The sequence below is a fragment of the Mauremys reevesii genome, linkage group 3 (genome assembly GCF_016161935.1).
Source record: "Mauremys reevesii isolate NIE-2019 linkage group 3, ASM1616193v1, whole genome shotgun sequence".
In the NCBI taxonomy this organism is placed as follows: Eukaryota; Metazoa; Chordata; order Testudines; family Geoemydidae; genus Mauremys; species Mauremys reevesii.
Window position 1 is genome coordinate 122,358,635 of NC_052625.1, and position 23,157 is coordinate 122,381,791.

The 23,157-nt window shown below is 40.0% G+C and overlaps 1 protein-coding gene across 1 annotated transcript in view; it reads right to left on the reverse strand.

The window, feature by feature from the left end:
* The window catches only part of LOC120400755 (dermatan-sulfate epimerase), a 267,676-nt gene that overhangs the window by 100,297 nt on the left and 144,222 nt on the right, over nt 1-23,157 (reverse strand). Inside the window, exons 9-10 of the mRNA XM_039529703.1 lie at nt 9,417-9,535; nt 8,052-8,210 (exon numbers count right to left, since the gene is read on the reverse strand). Coding sequence (XP_039385637.1) covers nt 8,052-8,210; nt 9,417-9,535 — 278 coding nt within the window. The remainder of the gene's footprint in view (nt 1-8,051; nt 8,211-9,416; nt 9,536-23,157) is intronic.

Below are 23,157 nucleotides of genomic sequence, written 5' to 3' on the forward strand. Positions count from 1 at the left end.
AGAGTCCAAAGGCCAGAGCCCAAACTCAAGCAGAATCAGAGCTGGGGATCAGAGCTGAAGATCACAACATAAGTCAGACTCCGAATGCCAGAGCCAAGGGTCGAGACAGAGTCTGAGCCAGGAATCAGAGCCGAGGGACAAAGCCGGATTACCAGGACTCAGGGAAGGCAGGAGCAGGGCTGGGAAAGAATGGGAAAAAGGATGGGTGCAGGGTAGGATCTGGGCTGAAGCACTGAAGGAGCAAAGCAGGAGCAGGCTTGGAGTGAAGAGAGCACAGGGAGGCAGAGAGTCCATGGACATGTGTGTTGAGCAGCTAATGACCTACTTCTGCTGCTGGGTTTAAAAACCACCCTGCTGACTTCCTCAGCCAGTCAGGCAGGGCATCCGGCAGGCAGCCTGGCTGACTCATTAGGTTATCAGTGGTCAGAGGGGATAGTCTGGAAAAGTAAGCTGCCTGTACAGCAATTTATAGACTAACAGATGTTTGCAGCATGAGCATTCGTGTGTGAATACTCACTTTTTTCGATGCATCAGAAGAAGGTATTCACCCACTAAAGCTCATTAGGTTATCAGGAGACTCAGCAGGCACAGCTGCAGGGACCTAATTTTTTCTCAGCTCTTCCAGCATTAGCTGTAGTTGGTCAGTAATCTCTCCAAGTAAGGCAATATCATCTGCATACTTGAGATCCTCTAAAGAATCTTTAACTTTCCATCTCCTACTTTGGCTTCAATCAACTTTGTGGTCAGATAGTCTCTTTGAACAGGAAATAAGGTTGGTGAGTGAATGCATCCCTGACGTACCACTGATTTACTGAAAACAAGTCTGTAATGCAACCATGGTACAGTTCCTCCACTGGGTACACGCAGTCCTGAGGCACCTTGGACTGGTGCAGCAATATCCACAACAGTGGCTGATGCACTGAGTCTATAAATGCTATGTTAACTTCCTTTTGTCAGTCTGGTTTGCCAATAACATTCCACAGAACGTATATAGCATGGTTTGTATGGAAACCACAGCGGTCGTCTCTCATTTTTGGGTTGGGACAGTATTTCAGTCAGTTCAGTAGTATAATTCTAAACCCCTTCCCTGGGACTGACAGCGGTGTTATTCCTCTATTGTGTAAACAAGCTGATCACTCTTTGAAAAAATGATGACGCAGCCTCTTTCCAAACCTTCTGGAAAGTGACCAGTTTCCCAAGCTGTTAAGGCAACTCAGTAAAACCAGTTAACTAAATCCGGGCCTCCACTCTGCAGCTGTTCTGATATAATTTTGTCAAGACCAGGCGCTTTATCATTCTGTAACTTTTCAGCCACAAATATCACGTCCTCTAATGTTACCAGCCTATTTTCATTTGGGTTCATTTTTGGACTAACTTGTAGTTTACATCTTGGTGGGGATTTAGTTATTAATTCACAAGAGTGCTCATGCCAGTGCTCAAGTTGTGCATCAATATCCTATTAATATTTTCCATTTTTGTCCTTAACTGGCAGAAGCCATGAGAATGAATATCTAAGTAGGACCTTCAAAGTCCCAAATACAGATTTCTGGTCATGTCTTTCAGAGGCTTCCTCAAAATACTGCGCCATACTATTCCACCATTGATTACAATAATTCTGACAGGACCTCTTGACCGCTTATTCAAGACATTTATTTTTCCCAAACGTCTGAAAAGCTTCCTGAATGCTTAATATCATTTTTGCCTTTATTAACTGCAGTTACAAAGTAGCGCTCTTTCTACAATCTATATATTAAAATGAAAAGAGTAAATGGAGGGGCCTTTGGACTAGATTCTCATTGTGCCAAGATCTGCTTGGAATCTGAAAGTTGTTTACAGATCCCTGATTCTGAAACCACAGCTACTCCAGCCCCAGTCTTGAGCTGAAGCAGCCCAGGGTCTGCTCGAAATTATATCAGTCCTGTACCGGTCCCTAAGGAATCATATGTCAGCCAAAAACTGGTGGAATGCTGCTGTTCTCTGCCCTGCCCTCCTCCTCTCCAAACATGCCCTCTATACTGGGGGCTGAGAGCAGTTGCTGTAGGAGCAAACTCTACCTGCTGTACTCCAGCTGAGAGCACCTCACTGGTGGAGGGATTCTCATCTGACTATTTACAGCTGCTATGCATCAGCTGATTAGTCAAAAGAAGATGGCAGAAGAGATTTTGGCCCTACATTTAATAAGATGTCTTTAGTCCATGATGAACATGGCCAAATTCTGAGTGATATGAAAGACCTGAATGGGAACCAGTCCTAAAACATGGGTGAAACATTAACTTCTCAATCTGTAAATGGTAGATTAGCAAATAAAAACAGTAAGGGAGCGGAGTTGTAGGGTTTTTTTTTGGTCAGTATAGTGAAGAGTTAAAGAAAACAGATATAAACACTCAAAAAGGAGAATGGGAATGATGGAAAAAATGAAACTGAAAATCAAACATTTAGAAAAGCAAAATCTATAGGTGTCTTGTTTACGTACCATGATTACATCTTTTAGTAATATTATTTCCCAGCTGTGTCAATCTTTTGGTTATCAAATATAGAATCCATGTTTATGCCACACCATTGTCTTTTACCCATCACAGGGCCTGGTCCCACTAACACTTGATACTGAGCATAGTGGTTACTACTGTGAATAGTCCCATTGCCCTCAAAGTACAGTGCAAAGAGCCAAATTCTCGGCTGGTGTAAAGTGTCAGCGCTCCATTGACTTCAGTGGAGTTCTGACCATTTACACCATCTGAGAGGGGTAAGTGTCTGCAGGATCAGGTCCATACTATGTAAGTCTAAAGACATCAGTTTAACATTACAATCCTTGATTAAGCCTTACAGTACCTTTAAAAGGCTTGATTCTCCAGACACTTAGTACCAAGTTTAGGGCTCACTAAAGGCATGTGGATGTGATCTTACTGAGGGTAGGGATGAGAGTACAGGAGGCAGGCCCAAGGCCTTGCCTGAAGCAGGTAGGCCTGCTCTTGGTCTCTCTCAGGCTGATCCTGCAGGCCAGACCATTGAGATCAGCAGTGGGATGTGGGCCTAGAAAACACAGGAAAAAGCCCATAATATTGTGTAAATGTCAGCTGTTTGACTAGTGACCACTATAACTAGATATTTCTAAAACAAAATTCCCATTCAGTCCAATAAATCATTAGCTATGCACTAATATAATAATTCCTTTCACCCAAGGACATTATATTGCTTCACAGACATAAATTCATTAAGCCTTACAACATCCCACCCAGGTGGCTACTGTAAATGTTATTATACTCGTTTTAAAGATGCGTAAACAGGCACAGAGACATTAAGTGATTTTTCCCAAGGTCACTCAGAGGGAGTGTTGGGAATAAAACTCATGGGACCTGGCTTGCAACCCCAACTAACTATTAGACAACCTCTCTGTAAAATGAGTGTTTCCAGAGTCCCGCTCACTGCTGGTGTCCACAATATCTGTCAGTAATTTCCTGTCACTACATGCGTTCCTATAGTTAAGAGTTTTTACACACAGAGGAACTGCTGAGAGTTCATTTCTTTCAAAATTCTGGGACAGATTCCAATTGTCTTTAGAGTTTTCACTGATGGGAGTCTGCCACACTTTCAAAATACAGAAGGAGAAAAAAAAAGTCTCAAACCAACCAACCAACCTCCCAAACCTAGGGACATCCTAATTTCACACACTAGTTATTTGTGATACGCTGTAACTAACTGAGGAGCTGCAGGAAGAATTTCTGTTGTTTGCTGCTGAACTGCTAATTTTGTTATGACACACACTTGAAAAACCTACAACTATTACCACAACTTTACATCTGATTTGCATGACAAATTTAGTTATGAGCATAAAGACAAAATAACTAATGAAAATGGAAATTGTTAGCTGCTGAGGTTGTGAGTGACGGGAATTTTTTGTTTAATTTTCTAACTCTTTTAATGATGAAACATTATATATAACTGGGAACAAAAGGGCACTCGTTAAATTTGTATTTTCTTTGTGAATATACTCGCAGCTGGTGTTTGCCCTAGGATTTCAGTAGGAGCCAGCCTTTTCCACCAGAGTATGATGGGTCAGAAAAGGAGAAGACAGAAAGAGGAAAGAATGGGAAATAAACAAAACATCATTTACAAAGTCTCTATAAAAAATATAAGGGGAGTGAATCAAGATGAAAAGAAGATGTAACATTACAATAATAATTTCCTTAATCACATGAATTCTGATCCTGCAAGATGCTGAGCACCTGCAAAAAAAGATACTGAAGACAACAGGCATAAACTACTTTGGTCCAAAAACACATTAGTCATTTGAGAGCAGAAAAAAAAAAAAAGAGGCCAGGGACTAAATTTTTGTTCTTGTTCCCTTGTAAATTCCTTGCATTAACTTCCTCATCCTTTAAAGAAGCCATGACAGTCTTAGATCAAAGCCTTGGATTTAGAAAAAGGGTTGTCCCTCAACTATATACACTTCATGTAAACACCTAAAAATTGGGGAAAGTCACCAAGTTTATTTAAATTGGAGGTAAGAACATTTTTATTTTGTAAAGATTATTAGCTCTTAGCCACAGGGTATGCACCTTCTGTTATATGTGTATACAGCATGTCGCACACTGTGGGTACTATTCCAGAACTATTATTATTATTATTAATTATAAGCCACAATTTATTTGAACACAGTTTTCACACAAACTGAATTTGTGTGAAAGCTTTGAATCAGCTTTTCGCCCCATTTCACCCAAAGGTTAATAGGAGAGGTTGATTAGGACAATTAAAAAAAAAAACCCCAAAAACCCAACCACCTTTGTAGGAGTCTGAGGGGAATTGTTTTGAACTAGTCCTGTTAAATTAGTCCTGTGCAGTCAATTGCAGAGATATGGAAGTGATCTGTTGTCCAGACCCCTGTGAACAGCACGGCAATACAATAATACCATTGACCTTCCATGGGCCCCCTCAGTTCAGATTCCTTTAATCAACACAATTCATTTTGCCTTTGCTTACTTGCTGTCACCAGCAGTGGATATAAGTTGAACATAGATTTGGTGTGGGAGAGATGGCATTTAATGGAGACACTGCATACTATTATCACAGATACTACACCTTTAGCAAAACATCAAATTCTTATCTAAAAGTCTCAATTTCCTACTTGATAATTGCAAATACAGAGAAAGTGCTTCTTCTGAAGAACAAACCAGATGTTAGGTCACATGCTTTTTATCCACTGAAAATAAATAAAAGCCAAAAATCATACAATGCTAGGAAATTTATTTGCATACTAAGAGTTTTTTCCTATGCTATGGTTCCGAGAAACTTACAGGAAGAGGAACTGTGAATAAGTGTTGGCTCTTTGTTTTAATGAAGTAAATGTACAATCTCTGATTCATCCCAACTACGTATTTAACGTACTTGAGAAGACTTGGTTGAATCACTAGTAATTTCCATTTACCAAGCAGTTCCTGTCTTAGTTGTGGTGAATTAAAAAAAAAAAAAAAAGCTGTAAAGATTAGTTTGAAAAACTAGTGCAGTCAGAGTTTCCACCTAGGAGACAGATGGAATTTGTGTAGTAAAGCTTGTAGTTTTTAAAACGTTATTAACATAAATACAATCCATATTTTTCTAACAACCTATACAAAGAGCTATGACTTTTTTCTTTTTTCCTCTTTTTACTAAGTAATGCATTCCTCTTGCTAGAAGACTTAAGATTGTGTTTGCCTTCCTTCCTGCCTCTCTGTGACACAGGAAAGAACCTGAACTTTAATGACTTGTTTTACTTATTCACTGACTTTGATGCCCTTCTTTGAACTCAGTTTAGAAAGCAGTGTAGTTCAGAGGAATATATTTGATATTTATAATAAAAGGAGGGCATGTGGAGAAACAATCCTTATTTTTACTCCATTTCACTCAAACTCATCTTTCAGTATCTACTTTTCACATTACACCCTTTCCCCCTGTTCTCCCTCCAAAATGTAACAAAAATGGGGGTGGATGGGTGTTTGAATATGCAACATGGCCAGATTAAAAACAAAAAGATATCTGAACTAGTATTAGTCCCCATCTCAAATTATATTTTGAATAGCAAGAAATACTTCTCCCTACAAAATACAGTTTCACAAAGTAACAAAACATTATTTATCCTCAGTCAGAAGGGTATCACTGATGTATTTAGGAATATATCAAAGGAAGAAACATTCAAAACTGAACAGGTTGAAATTTTTTTCACAGATTTTTCATTAAAAATGGCCTTTTCAAAATACACCTCTACCCCAATATAACGCTATCCTCGGGAGCCAAAAGAATCTTACTGCGTTATAGGTGAAACCACGTTATATCGAACTTGCTTTGATCCGCTGGAGTGCGCAGCCATCCCTCCCCCCCCGGAGTGCTGCTTTACTGCGTTATATCTGAATTCATGTTATATCGGGCTGCGTTATATTGGGGAAGACGTGTATTATCAATTTTTTTTTTTTTGGCAAAATTTTCTGCAAAATTTATTAAAAAATTGGAATTGTCATTGAAATGTTTTGTTTAGTAAAAACTCGGTTTCAGGCAGGTAAACAAATCATTTAAAAAACTATTTAGATGAAAATATCCCCCCACAAATGAGAACATGAGAAGCTAAACAGTTCTAACCTCACTAATTTCTAAGGAAGATGTAAGAGAATATTAGAACAGTACGACATGTCTACACTGCAACTGGGAGGGTGCCTCCCATTCTGGCATAGATACAAGCTAGCTCTGTTGGAGTTAGAGCACTAAAAATAGCATGTGGACATTGTGGTACAGGCAGTGGCACAATAAATAAATAAAGACTCAGGGGGTTGGGAGGGCTTGTATTCAAGTGGCTAATCTGTGCTGACATCTGTGCTGCTGCAACATCCACTCTGCTGTTTTTAGTGTGCTAGCTCAAGCAGAGCTAGTGTATGTCTCTCTACCCAGACTGGGAGGCACACTCCCACTTAAAGTGTAGGGCTAGTTTGTGCCTGTGTTATAGGTAGGTACACAGAGGAGCCTTGCTGCAGCAGACCTCCTGCAGTTCCATGGGGATGTATGCTGCAGGTGCAGCTCTGCCACCCTTTACATAGGTTCGGCATGCTCTTTTCTTTCTTCCCTGGCAGTTCTGCTGATCAGTGGAAAGAAGAAAGGGGCCACAGCCCAATCCTCCCTGCATTTGTTTGGATTAATTTCGGGCAGATAGTGGTGCTGGCATGGATCAATGGACCTTCTTCCCAGCTACCTTTAACTTAAAGTGTTTTTTTATTATTTATTTAAGATGATTGTCTAAGGGGCTGTAGCTGACCAACCTCGGAGAAGCTTCCCTTTGTGAATAGGAAACATCAGCAGATTGTGGTCATACACAGTGGAATACACCTGAATTCATTTCAGATGACTGGCTTCCACTGCAGGAGCTGAAGGTAAGCAGGTTTAGAGATTTGGCCCATGGGAGCAGGGAAGGTTCATGTGAATGAAAATCTAAAGCCCACATTTCTTGAACCACAGTTTAGCTAGCTTAGGGCTGGTCTACACTACGGGGGGAAATCGATCTAAGATACGCAACTTCAGCTACGTGAATAACGTAGCTGAAGTTGAAGTATCTTAGATCGAATTACCTACTGTCCTCACGGCGTGGGATCGACGTCCGCGGCTCCCCAGGTCGACTCCGCTACCGCCGTTCAGGTTGGTGGAGTTCTGGAGTCGACAGGAGCTCATTCGGGGATCGATATATCGCGTCTAGATGAGACGCAATATATCGATCCCCGAGAAATCGATTGCGACCCGCCGATACGGCGGGTAGAGAAGACGTAGCCTTAGTGTCAGGAAATGGGAGCCCATAGGGCACTAGTGCTGCCTTGCTGTAAATAGAGGCCTTATGATGTCAAGTTGTCATATGATGGCATCATTTTGATACAGCCATGAATGGGCATGAAAAATGTAGGCACTGCCAAAAGACTTGCATCACTACTAGTAGGTTTCTTCTTATTCTACTTAGTTCAGGTGGTCCTATAATTATTTCTAACCTTTTATTTTTCATTTTTTTTTTTTTTTAGTTCAAGGAAACAGCTGCAAGAAACCCTTACCTCATATTTTCCTTTCTTCTCCAAGGGCTCAGACTCAGTCTCCACAGGAATCATAACTTCGTCCCCACTAAGCTCCTCTAAGATGAAGACAGTCTCCCAGTTGCTATAGTGATGGGCTGGGAAAATATCTGAATGCATGCTGTCACCAAAATAAACAACCTAAAAGTGAAGCAGCAAATTAAAAGTGCTATGTATGTGAGGAAAACACAAGCAACTGTGTTTCAGAGATAGAGAAAGACAGCTTCAAAAACAACCAAATAAAAATTCCTCTAGGTTTATCTGGACACAACAAATGGATGTTTTATTAAAATCTGGTTTCTTTTTATAAAAAAAGGCTCCTCACTGCAGGCCTTTCACTCCACCTTGGTTTGCCTCTGAATACCTTCCATGCCCTGGCCTTCCACTGACATTACAATAGAACACTGCAATATGAGTGGCACATAGGACAACACTGCTAGGGCATTTTGGTTGACTAAACTAGCATATTAGACAGCAGTGCACCGAGAAGCAGATAAAACAGAATTTAAAAAAAAATGTAACAAATTTGGGAAATATTTGAAACAAAGGAAAATTCTGATCATTTCTCTTTATTTCTGAATGGAACAGTCTGTCATGTTGTACTTACATGTATAGCCTACATATTGGGTGAAACTGGCCCTATTAAAGTCAATGGCAAAACTCCCATGGACTTCAAAGGGGTCAGGATTTCACCCATTGAATGGGGTGACACAATGGTCCAAGTTTTTATTTACGCAACCTTGTTCATCTGTTTTCTCTACAGGAAAAGATTACACAGGTTTTATTACACACACGTGCACACAGAGTAGATATATACACACACATGCATCATCAGATATATATTCTGTACCACATTTATTTTTCCTTTTTGAGAAAGGCAGTAAATATCTATAATTCCTAGAAACTGAATGTAACTAGTCAACTTCTCCCTTGCTGTTCTGTATTAATAAATACAAGAACCACTATTTTATCCCCAATACTGGATTCTCCAGCACATATCTATGTTTTAGACTGCTCGCTCTGCAGGAAGGAACTGTATTCTTGTGTATTGTACACAAGCCCATTGGCACTGCTAAACAAATAATCATGCAGACAACAACAGCACTAGGAGAGTTATGGTGTAAATTAACTAATAGGACCCAACTTTAATATCTACTGGGCATTTTCTTCAAATGTTTACTACTAGGTGAAGCACAAAGTACTGCAAGTAATCTCCATGGAAATTCAATGGGATTAGTCAGCACTACATTCAGTAATAAGGTTCTAATTTACACTCATTTGGTGATAAATAGATCAATGGTGGTAAGTGCATCTATTAAGATAACTTGCCCCTCTCTTGCTGAATACCTTGGGTTCTGGCTTGCCCGTCATCTTCTTCAGCAGTTCATAAAGATGGGTAGCATTACCTTGGGAATACCAGCCAGGCTTGTCCAAAGATGGCAGAGCCTCCTGCTCCTCATCATTCTCTGAAATCATAAAACAAGATTTCCCACTGTTAGTGAAAGCAATAAGAAAACTCACTACTCTTCTGGTGCTGTTTAAGAGACGCATGACAAGATGCACCTATTTACCCATGATAATTCTAATTTGACACTAAAGACTTGTCTACACTTACCACGGGATCGACGAGCAGCGATCAATACATCGGCGGTCGATTTAGTGGGTCTAGTGAAGACCCGCTAAATTGACTGCAAATCGCTTTCCCGTTAACTCCTGTACTCCACTGGATTGAAGAGTAGGGGGCATCAACGGGAGAGCGTCTTCCATCGACATCGCATAGTGTGGACCCCACAGTAAGTAGATCTAAGCTACGTCGATTTGAGTTACACACTATTTACGTAACTCAAACTGTGTAGCTTAGATCGAATTTCCCCTTTAGTGGAGACAAGGCCTAAGAAGAAGGACATATCCAGGAGAGAGGAAGGCGGCAGGAGGTTCAAGTTAAAGTACTAATCAGAAGTTTCAGGTTAGGTCAGGTTGTAGTAGAGGACCTGATGAAAGTTCGGGGAGCATGGCTCACTGTCACTGCTGTGCATGGTGGTTTCAACAAAAGAGATATTTGAGATTTAAAGGCCTCAGGCTGCAACTGCAATGATTTTCACTCTGACTTAATGTTATCCATAATCTATAATGCCTGATGTTATGCTCAATTATCCACAAATGCCCTGAAGCGTACAGAACAGTCCCCAACCTATTTTACCATCAAAGGAGGGGTTGCCAATATGTAGCCAAACTCTCGGTCAGGGAGCTCAAACCATAGTTGACAGAGGTGTGTTCCCATGACAATTATTCTCCTCCTTCCTCTGTTACGCCTTAGCTTCACCAGCTCCCAAAATGGTGTCACATTTTGGGATAGAGATTAGGCCCATCCAAACATACCACAAGACGCTTCAACCAAAAGTTGCAGTGAAGGAAGTAGAAAACTACACAAACAATATTGAGGAGGTCCTCAGCTACCCTACAGCAGTTGCTACAGCATTCCAGGGAAAGATAACAGCAACACCTACCTTTGGAGACAGAACTAACTGCCAACCCTAAACGCTGACTCTATACACCAAGGTCAATATGCTGTGTAGGAAAAAAAATTCCTTCCTGAGCTCAAACAAAGTGATAAACTATTGCGCATACAGGTGAGCATCATCAATCTCATATCTAAAATTTGCACTAATGCCTGATGTTCCAGTATCATCCTGCTCAAGGGAGAGAGTGTGTAGAAACAAATTGATGCTAATGCTATAGGTGATATGTGCTTCCTATCCAGGCAACCATCTACGAACCATGCATTCACAGTAAGAGGCAAACCAGGAGTCTTAGCAGAGTATGAAAGTCACCATCCCCTAGCTGATCTGACTGTAAGCCCAACCTCCAGCCACTCTGGACACCTGCCCTGGTGTCTGTACAGCTAAACTTGTGTAAATCTCTGTTAGGTAGCGTGCCATTACCAACTGTATCTTTTTGCTTCTCGTTGGAGCCAACTTGCTGACCTTTGCAAAACTGTAAATGGGAATCTCATCAGAAAGTGAACTTGTCTAATACAGTGCATGTGCATTGGTTACTGAAATGATTAAGAAAAGGGGTTATTTTGTTTCTCAGCCCCAATACGATATTTTTTATACAATAAAGAGAGAGAGAAGAAAAGAGGCCAATATAGTGTTTTGATCTGGTTTATCTAGAACATCAATAATTCTATATAGTCTATTGCTACAGTATTGTTAGAGAATTACAAAATACCTTAGGGTACGTCTTCACTACCCGCCATATCGGCGGGTAGCAATCAATTTCTCGGAGTTCGATATATCGCGTCTCATCTAGACGCGATATATCGAACTCCAAACGCGCTCCCGTCGACTCCGGAACTCCACCACCGTGAACGGTGGTGGCGGAGTCGACGGGGGAGCCGTGGATGTTGATCCCGCGCCGTGAGGACGGGTAAGTAATTCGAACTAAGGTACTTCGACTTCAGCTACGCTATTCGCGTAGCTGAAGTTGGGTACCTTAGATCGAACCCGTCCCCTAGTGTAGACCAGGCCTTAGAGCGGGAGAGAGAGAGCAGTCTAGAACAGAGAGAGCAAACATACAGGGTGTAGCAGTTCCCGCAGAGACAGAGTGAAGTGAAACTTTGGGGACGGAGTAGAGCAAGGGGAAGGAAAGCTGTTTAAAAAAACAGTAAAGGTGCATACAACAGGATAATATGTACACTGATGGGAGGACAAAAAGAGGTAGTAATGGGGAAAAGAGAAACATGAGGAGAGGCTGCAAATCTTTTTCAAATGTTGTGGGTCCAGAAATCTAACTAAAAACATGATTATTCCCAGACAAAACAATTTTATAGTAGGGATGTTCTAGAAACTGGGCTGAGCAAGGAAATCCAAAATTAAGAACATCATTCTGCTTCAAATTTATGCGTAAACAGTTTCCCTCTCATCCTCCCTACAAAACCAAAGAAATATAACGATATGTATTAAAGGTGGAATGTTATCCTTCACTTTGCATTTCCTGGCTTTTGATTGTTGGTTTGCGACTCAACCTTAATGTCGTTGAAACAATTTGTCTGAATTTCCTCATTTGCTTTTGCTGTTTTAAAACTATTCATATATCCGCCTTTCACCCTGACCTGCCCTCACAGTTTCCTGGAAGATTTTAAACACTTTTTAAATTAGACACACTATCTTGTTGTCATGCTTATGGAAATTTGGGTTTTTTTCCTGCATATTTGTAGACATATTTGCAGGGATGGCTGAATGGAAGGCCACAAATTTCAGACACATAATTGTCTAAAGATAGCAGGGGTTTTAGATTTTTCCCCAAAAGAGTTTCTCAGATTGATAAGAACAAAATGCATATCTACAAAAACTACTCATAAGACAGTCTGCAAGTAGAGAGCCATCAAATAGATTAATATTTTGTTAAATGGACATTTTTTGAAATGGCAAAATAATGAACGATCTCATTTTTAACAAGATAATATAGTTACCCTTCTTTTATATACTCTAAATATCCAAACTGCAGTTGATTATGTCCTCCCTAAGACAGTGGTGGGCAAACTGCGGCCCATCGAGGTAATCTGCTGGCGGGCCGCGAGATAATTTGTTTACATCAACCATCTGCAGGCACGGCCGCCCGCAACTCCCAGTTGCTGCGTTTCACCATTCCCGGCCACTGGGAGCTGCAGGTGGCCGTGCCTGCGGACGGTCAATGTAAACAAACTGTCTTGCAGCTCACCAGCGGATTACCCTGACGGGCCACGTGTGGCTCGCAGGTTGCCCACCACTACTCTAAGACATATGTGCTTTCTATGAATTGCTTTAAGTCATGGGCACATTTCTGCAAATATTCTTCTCTTTATCCAGAAAGCTTTCAAAATAATCCATGCTGCATGTTAATGTTCTGGCAAGTTCAATCAAGTACCTACAGCAGTAGGTGAAGTAGGCTCTCCCACACCTTCTCATGTAAAAATAACATGAACTACATAATTGTATCTCAGTGATCGGAAGCAAAGAGGAACTAGGTAGCCATTTTTCAAAATGGAAAGCTTAGCAGAAAGGTGGCTAAGTGACTGGTATTAAGATTGGTGTGGCTCAGTGTATGATGATCTGGAAAATGAAGTGGACAGCAGAGTGGTTAACAGCAATGATTCCATTGTTTTTAGTTATCATTACCATTGTGGAGAATTCTTAGAAACTCCAGAAGGATTGAAGTATGTATGAAACAATAATAAGCAGATCAGTCTAGTGTCTCTCTGTCAGCTGAATCATTAAAACACTGGATAAAAAAACAGAGAGGTGAATATGCTTATCAAATACAGCAGTGTTGATATCACAGCAATAATTGATAATATATTACTGTTTGGAGAAAGTATTATTGTTATTAATTATATGTATTACAGAGCACCTAGAGGCTCCTACCAGGATCAGGGCCCCACTGTATTAAGCACTGTACAAGCACAGTGAAAGACAGTCCTTGCCCTGAAGAGTTTATGTTGGTTAAAAGACAAGCCTGGAAGGTAAGAGACCAGGATTCTTTTCCTCGCTCTGCTGCTGACCCATTCTGAGACCTCTGGAAAGTAACAAATTCTAAGTCTCAGTTTCCCCATCTGTAAAATGGGGATAATACCACTTATTTTAAAAGAGAATCATAGAATATCAGGGTTGGAAGGGACCTCAGGAGGTCATCTAGTCCAACCCCCTGCTCAAAGCAGGACCAATCCCCAGACAGATTTTTGCCCCAGATTCCTAAATGACCCCATCAAGGATTGAACTCACACCCGTAGGTTTAGCAGGCCACTGCTCAAACCACTGAGCTATCCCTCCCCCCCAAGTGACCTCTGCTTAATTCATTCATAGTTACGTATCACTGTGAAATCCTTGAATTTGGAAGGGACTGCAGAAATCCAAAGTATTATGAAAATTTCTCTCTGATGGTGTTTCAGGAATAAGAGAGCTGAACCTGAAATGCTTAAACAGATTAATTACACAAATGCCTCTTACAGTGGGACTGTGCTCCTTTAGAGAGTAGCTTCAACTTGACCGTGCTCGAGAATGTTGCTCATTTTCTGGAGGCTTAAAAAAATGAAGTATTCTAGATTTTTGTTACTGTAACTGTCTCCTTTGTATCTTGTTGTGAACATGCAGCAGCTAACTCAACCCAAGATGAGAAGAGAGGAAAACTCCTCATTTAGTTGCTACTAACACCTGGGAGTTCACCCAAAGGTCAGAAATGCTATAAATATTACCTCAGCAGGAAGCAAGACATATAAAGATGGGGATGCTAATGCTGCTAAAGCATTCTTACAACCTGGAGGAGTGAAGCGCTGATAGTTTCAAACAGTCCAGATAACTCAGAAAGAATTTCTCAGGTGATTTAGATAGAACAACTCACTTCTGTTTGAAGTCTCTAATATATCACTGCTACATACATTCCTAGCTCCATATTACAATACATGCCATGACAAGTAGTGTAAAGGTATCCAGTCTAGCAAAATAACTAGAGAAGAGGAAACCATGTTTGTAAATTGTAATTACCACATCCCCACAAAGATCATTAGAGGAATATCATTTCAGTGGAAATTTCCTATACGAAAGTCACTTTTTATCTACAGAAAAACTTGACTAACTGGAATAGCAATGCAGATTGCAGTGCATTGTAACAACTGGGGAAGTTCATTCTGATTCACTTGAAATAGAATTTTACTAAATTCACTGTAAGCAGGTACTTGTGTATTTCAAATAAACAAATTCACTCACAAAATCAGTATTCTTAGTTTATTTTTAACATCTTTCTCACAGGAGACTTCTATGCCCTCTCTAGTTTGCCTTGAAATTTGAGTTGCAGGTTTATGACATTGCATGAGGAACATCTGGCATTATTTCTCCAGCTGAGGACGGAGAGGAATCAGCAAAACTTTTTCTTTGTCTGACTTAAGTGACTGTAACTGTTACAACAACTATCTAAAAAACTACTATCTAAAAAATAAAAAGGTAATAATTGGAGATATACCAATCTCCTAGAACTGGAAGGGACCTTGAAAGGTCATCGAGTCCAGCCCCCTGCCTTCACTAGCAGGACCAATTTTTGCCCCAGATCCCTAAGTATACTACAAGTTCTACAGCGTTCTTATGAACAGAGAACGAGAACGATAGCAGCAGATGTACCAGCACTGTCACTAGCAACAAGAAGGAACAAAGGGTGGGGGGAGCCGGTGGCACCCCTTATACCATGGCATGTGCGCGCCGCTCCAGAGGGCACCAGAGCCGGTCCCCTATGGGTACTGCTGAGGGGAAAACTTCCGGTACCGGTGCATGTGGTGTGCACACACACCTAATATGGAATGGACATGGTCAAGCACTCGAACTCAGGTTTCCTATGCAAATCTGCCTTGTTACCAAGGATCAGATGCACAAGACACTAGGAAATATAAATACAAGACTGGGTTTTGTCTGTTCATAAGAAAATAAGCCTTTTCTCTATCTAAGTCAGCCATTTCCCTAGAATCTTCCCCAACTCTTGTATTACAGGAATGCAAATGTATATGTTATTCCTTTTCTTGAAAGTTCCTTAATTCAAATGTTACTTCAATGTATTAATTTGCTAACATCTCAGGAATAGCTTGATTAGTGAAAAATATGTTTCCAAAATGCTTTTAGTTATCGGAAAAAGTGATGTCCGGAAATACGAGGAAGGCCTATTGTGCAATTTTTACTGCGAAATTAATCATTTAAGAAGTTCCTTCTTCAGTCTGGTGGACACACAGGTTTGGTGTGTTCCCCACTTCTACATCCTCCCCCCCATTCATTTTCCTTTTGCTACTCTAACTTTTCAAAACTTATCCAACTTTGGCAAAGTTACAGAGTGGCAAAGTTGGAGACTTTTCTTATGCTTTTTTTTGCCACTCTGTAACTTTTTGAAAGTTGAAAAAGGAGAGGGAGCAGGGTGGCAACTACAAACAACATATCTGTGGGTATGTCTACACTTGGAGCTAGGGGTGTGATTCCCAGGTTCAGTAGACATACTCGCACTGGCTCTCATTGACCTCACATGCTAAAAGTAGTAGTGTAGCCATGGTAGCACAGGCAGCAGCGAGCGGAGGCAAGGACTAGCCATCCCGAGTACATACTGTGTGGACCCCGGCCATGGGTACATGCCTGGGGTGGTTAGCCTGTACTGCTGCCCATGTTACAGCAGCTAAGCCACTATTTCTAGAATGCTACATTGATGAGAGCTAGCAGGAGCTGGGAATCAGAGCCCTAGCCCCAAGTGTAGATGGAGCCTTTGTTTGAAAGATTAACAATGACAGGCATGAAAGGAAAAGCTTTAAAAGAAGAATTTGCAAACAACTCTTGCCCCCTTGCAGTTTATTTTTGCAAAGAGCATGAATCATCAGTGCACACGGGGGCAAAGGGAAGATGTTGTATACTCAATACACAGAAATGTGCAGACATGTTCTCTAACCCATAGGCCATCCCGCCCCCCATTCCTAACCCCAAATATCTTTCAACTGCTCTGTCAGAAACAGCATGCAGTGTAACTTAGGGGAGTTTACTGAGGAGCCAAAAGCTGAGTGAAAATCTCTCCCCTGTTCACTTGGGGACAGATCGCCTATCACTGTTGTGTCTAACAGGGGATGGTTTGGTATGCATCCAAGCACACTGGGCAGCCAGCACAGCCATTAACTCAAAAAGGGGCAGCAGAGAGTTTGTTGAAGAGAAAGGAAACAGCAGTACAAAGGGGGTTAAGTAAAATCTCTCTCAGCAGAAGGAGGAAGATCACTCTTTATTTTGTGCTTTTGATACAACTTATTGCTCTGCCTCTCTTGCTCAGGAAATAGGTCTGTGGCCATTCAAAACTCATGAAAATAAAAATGTATTGCACTTTTTTCACAATCTGTGCACTCAAGAATAATTTAACAATAATTCTAAAATATAATTTGTCAGAACAAAAGAACAGCCATACTGGGTCAGACCAAGAGTCCATCAAGCCCCGTATCCTGTCTTCAAACACTGCCAGTCCCAGATGCTTCCGAAGGAATGAAAAGAACAGGGAAGTTATCAAAGTGATACATCCCCTGTCATCCTGTCCCAGCTTCTGGCAGTGAGACATTAAGGCACAGCCAGGACACGGGGTTGTATCCCTGATCATCTTGGCTAATAGCCATTGATGGATCTATCCTCCATGAACTTATCTAATTCTCTTTTGACTGTGGTTATACTTTTGACCTTCACAACAACCCCTGGCAACAAGCTCCACACGTTGACTGTGTGTTGTGTGAAGAAGTACTTCCTTTTGTTTGTTTTAAACCTGCTGCCTGTTAATTTCATTGGGTGACTCCTGGTTCTTGTGCTATGTGCAGGGGGTAAATAAGACTTCCTCATTCACTTTCTCTACACCATTCATGATTTTATAGACCTCTGTCATATTCCCCCTTAATCATCTCTTTTCTAAGCTGAACAGTCCCATTACTTTTAATCTCTCTTCATATGGAAACTGTTCCATATCCCTAATCATTATTTTGCCTCTCACTGTACTTTTTCCAATTCTAATATATCTTTATAGCCACAGGGTGACCATGTGGATTTTTATATCCCTTTCCCAGTGGTTCCTAACGTTCTGTTCAGTTTTTTGACTACCATTGCACTTTGGGTGGATGTTTTCAGAGAACTATCCATGATGACTCCAAGATCTCTTTCTTGAGTAATAACAGCTAATTTAGACCCCACCATTTTGGATGTATAGCTGGGATGTTTATGTTTTCTTTTGGTTCGTGCTAACTTCAGCTCATGCTGTTCTCTGACTCATTTATTAAAAAGGAAGTATCCACACCCGAATACATAATGGTACACTAAGTACTACCGCTGCTGATTCTAGCAAGATAGGGAAACAGCCTGCTAAAGTATCATTGAAGAATGCTCAAAATCTAGAAACAAGGCTACTGAGGGAATGTGGGAAATGTTTCTTACATTTTATCTGGAAAATATGTGGTTTCAAAGCAGCTAAGGAAACAAAGTTAGACAATTTTGCTGTTTTAACTGTTAGTAAATGCAGACTTGGAACTGATTTTTAAAGAACTCTTCCTCATTCCCTTAAAAAAACAGAGAAAGTTCTAAAAGAGTAACAACCGGAAAGTTTGGCTAATTCCCTAAATCTTTGGTTGGATATTTATAGGTTGTGCAGTATTCTTGTTCCAAGTTCTTTCAAACAAACTAGGAAACCTGATAATTGTTGATACTTGCACAACTGAAAACTAACATCTGGGACTACTGAGAGAGGTTTCTGCCCTCTTCCTCAGGAAAACATTAATGCTTGTCAGTTAATTACTTATTGACACTTTTTCTTACCACAGTGCACACAGGAAATCTCATTAAATTATAAATTTTAAATTGTCACTAATGTTAAAGATTTTTAAATCTAAATTGTCTTTAGAAAAGGAACCATAAAAAAGGTATATATAAAAAGGTATAACAATTAAAATGCTTCCAGAAGACAAAGGGAAATATTACTGTGATTGTATAAGGCACTGGTAAGACTTCACCTGGAACAATTCTGGTTACCCCTCTTCAAGAAAGGTTAATTCAAACTGGCGCAGGTGCAGACAAGAGGTACTAGCTTGATCAGGGAACAGAGACCCTAAAATACAAGTGGAGACCAAAAGAGTTTGGCTTGATTAGCCTAACCAAAAGAAAGCTGAGGGGAGATCTGATTGCTTTCTATAAATACATCAATGGCTAAAACACCAGGGAGAGCGAAGAGTTATTTATGCTAAAGGACAATGTTGGCACAAGAACAGATGGGTATAAACTGGCCAAGAATAGATTTAGGCTGGAAATTTGAAGAAAATTTCTAACTAACAGTGGAGTGAGGTTCTTGAATAGCTTTCCAACAAGAGTAGCGGGGGAAATCTTCTAATAGTGCTAAGATGAAGTTTGATACATTTATGAACAGGGTTATGAGATTGGATTGACTGTGATAGCAGGAGACTGAATTTGATGACCCAGGAGGTCCCTTCCAGTCCTGTGTTCCTATACATTGTACAAAAAAACCATTTTAAATGGCTCATTCATCGTCAAGACTGTTTGTTTATAATAGCAAAAAAGGAAAACCCACAATTTTAGTTCAAAACTGGAATCATAGTGGCACATAATATTTAGTAAAATATATTTTCTATTAGCAAACATTCAATAGCTATCATTAATAGTTTAAAAGCACATACACATAGCAAACATATCCCTTATATCAGGATGGGAAAGTTAGAAGTAGTGTTACAGAGACAACTACGCCAGTTCTACACCAACTGGGGATTCTCTTATGCTCAGGAAATTCTCACCTGCCATTTTCACCAACTTCATGGCCTTTGTGTGCTTCTGAATCATAGCCCAGAATCTGACCCTTTTTCTTAAACACTTTACAAACACTAGCTAATTCTCAATTTTAGAGATGGGGAAACTGAGGCAGAGATTCAGTGACTTGACAAAGGACATAAAGGCAGGTACATGTCATAGCCAGGAGCAGACCTAGGCTTTCCTCGTGATTCCTACTTGTGTACTCAGATCACTACTACAACACAACTTCCTCAGAGGTTACTTTCACTCCCAGAAAAATGACAAGAGACTGTAATTACAGCTTCCTTTAAGTAGCAGACTTGATGCCTACAGTGTTAAAAGCAGGATGTGCTTTTGGTGAAAAATAATTTATTTTAATGAATAAAAGCCTGACTTTTTGGAAGAACACACAAGCGAACTCTGAAGCTTTTTTTAATGAAAACCAACACATGCAAATTCATGGAAACTCTGTCTAAAGCAAGCTCTTTGCAGTTGTTGCCAATCCTGAATCTTCCAGGAATGTATCATATATAACCCTTTACTCTTGCCTTATTATAAATGGCTATGGCCCCAGTTTTGAAATGAATTAAATATAATTAAATAGTGATTTGACTGTTTATCGGTATCTTTGCCAAATAACCCAGTTGTTTTTGGTCCCTGTAGTAATACTTACACAATAAAGTAAAATCATAACCCCAAACTTTTCCCATTAATTGTTATCTGAGATTTTGTCCACGTCAAAGCAGTATTTTCCTTTCACAAATCATGGTACTTTTCTCCCTTATGAAGTAAATAACTTGTTTTTCTTCCAAGGAATCTTTTCATGTGGAATTTGGCAGTTGTTCAAGGATTACTATATGACGTGTTGAAAAAAAAAAGCCATCAAGGCCAATCTGTACAGATTTTCACTGTATTATGAGTCTTGGTATGGTGGCTAAATCTGTAAACTCATACTTCACCTTTCTGGTACCATGCTATACAAGAGTGATGTGATACTGCATTTTTTTTTCTTTTCAGGAAGCATCCAGTCCTCCATCTTCTAAATATGACCTACATTTGGATGTATAGCTGGGATGTTTATGTTTTCTTTTGGTTCGTGCTAACTTCAGCTCATTTTCTCCGAGATGTGTCTAAAATGAGCCTGGGAGCTTAAATTCATTACTCTGTAAGACACTAAAAATCACGGACTGAAGGGAGACACTGGATTTATGGCTTATTACAACAATCTGTAAGCCACTAACCTACTCTTTTTTTCCTGTGACTGCAGAGGCGCTAACAGGCCACACTACCTTGAATGGTCCCTTACAATATGTCATTTTAGACACCCTTACAATATGTGCTAACTACTTACGCTAAACTATCTGTTCTTCCTTGCATTTTGCTGTGATGCTGGGAGTACCTTTCCTAGAGCTGAAGAAGAGCTCTGTGTAGCTTGAAAGCTTGTCTCTCTCACCACAGAAGTTGGTCCAACAAAATATATTACCTCACCCACCTTGTCTCTCTAATAGCCTGGGACTGACACAGCTACAGCTACACTGCATATCACATTGCTGGCTCATTCAATTTGTGAGCCACCACAACCCCCAGATCCTTTTCAGCGGTACTACTGACTAGCCATTCCCAATTTTGTAGTTGTGCATTTGATTTTTTTCTTCCTATGTGCGGTACTTTGCACTTGTCTTTACTGAATTTCATGTTGTTGACTGAAGACCAAATCTCCAATTTGTCAAGGTCGTTTTGAATTTTAATCATGCCCTTCAAAGTTATTGCAACCCCTCTCAGCTTGGGGTCATCTGCAAATTGACAGCGAACCTTTGATACCTACTCTTTGAGTATCATCTTTCAACTAATATTGCACCCACCTTATAGTAATTCCATGTAGGCTATATTTCCCTAGTTTCCTTATGAGGTGTCATGTGGGACTGTCAAGAGTGTCACTAAATTTAAAATACATCATGTCTACTGCTTCCCCACTCCCACTAGGCTAGTAAGCCTGACGAAGAAGGCTATTACCTTCAAATAAATTCAGGTTAAATAGTTCTTAGTACAGAACAGGTAATCTTTTGTAGATACATTTTGAAATGGTACAGAAGTGTAAAGAAAATAATGGTCCATAACTTCATTATAGAAAGAAGATCTTAGGGATGTAATTGCTGTTATATTTTCTTTATTTACCCCAGCATCAAATCTATTATTTTTTTAGCTATTTCAAATATAAATCTGGAGGGAGGAAAGAAGAGAAAACATATTTCACTTCAATACAGTAGTATTTCCATGTCAAAGGATAGGCTTGTGGTTAAGGCTCTGGACTGGTACACAGGAGAACTGAGTTCAATTTCCAGATCTGCCACAGGATTTCCTATGTGACTTTGGGTATGCCACTTAATTTCTGTGCCTCAGTTTCCCACCTATGCGAGGGGTAATAATTAGAGCTGCCCAGAAAACAATCATTCCATTTTGCAATAAATTTTGAGGTGTCAGAATCTGGTTTGGTTCCAGTGCAGAAATAGCAAGATCCTCCCCCAAAACAGCAAATAGCTCTAACTGCTGGGCTATAGAATAACCCCTCCCCCCTCACCTCTTTCTCTCAATCTCTCCCACTGGAGTTGTTCCACTTCGTATAAATAATTAAATATTTATTGGGCCAGAGAGACTGACTCTATATCCTGGTGGTTAGGGCACTCATCTGGGATGTGAGTTAGACCAGCCTGAGTTGGAGCAGGGACTTAATCCTGGGTATTGACTTAAACCAGTCTATTGACTATTGTGAGGGTCTGTTAGTCTCTCTTCTTTCTCCCCTTCATGCCTCCCAGAATTTCCATCCTGGACCTGAGAAACTTTCCCAATTAAAGTTTCCACAACAAGTTTCAGTGAATCAGCATTCTCCACTTTTTTTCTTTCTTGTCTATTTGAATTTGTGAACTCTTTGGGGATGGAGACTGCCTCTTGTCATGTATTTGTACAGCACCTAGCAAAATGGGGCTCTGATTTTGACAGGGACCTCTAGGAGCTAATGTAATATAAATAATGCATAATAATAAACAGGATTTTGCTAAAGTGATTATTTGATCGTGCAGATTGATTCAGTATAGAAATACATTTTTCAGGGGGAACTAATGTTATTTTCAGAGCACTTGGCAATTTATGCTAAAAATGTTTTCCAGCCTTAACAAAAGGAATATTGTGTATATCCAGCCTTTGAAAGTAGCAGTTTTAGTTTTCTTTTAAATCAGCCTAGTGTAATTTTCTTATCAGTTTAGTGCCAAACACAGTATTGAATATCAAAGGTAATCAGCTGAAGCAACCCCTACTGTCTTTATGCAAAAATACTGTACTATTTTTTTCCACTGCTTGGATTTTTGGATGAAGAACTTTTTATCTTCACGGACATTTTGAACACTATACAAAAATATAAAACACTTGGCTTGGCACATTTACTTGCATTTTCCCTTCTACAGAAGAATAAGCATTGGAGAATGCCATCTATGGGTCAGTTTATAATATCAATTTTGATACTGACAACTAACACTAAAACATGACATCTGTTTTTTAAAGACTGTGGACATTCTCTAATAAAAACACTGGAAGTTTTTTAATTAAAAAAATTGGTGACTTTTTAAAAAATTGAATTTAGTATGTATAAAATGTCAGAGTAACAGCACTGGAAAATAAACTGATCCAGAGAATAGGTAGATTAGAAGCAGTGAGACTCCAACCTTCCAGTGCTGCTGAATCAACATTCCTCTATCCCATTCTAGAATAAATATACCAGGGTG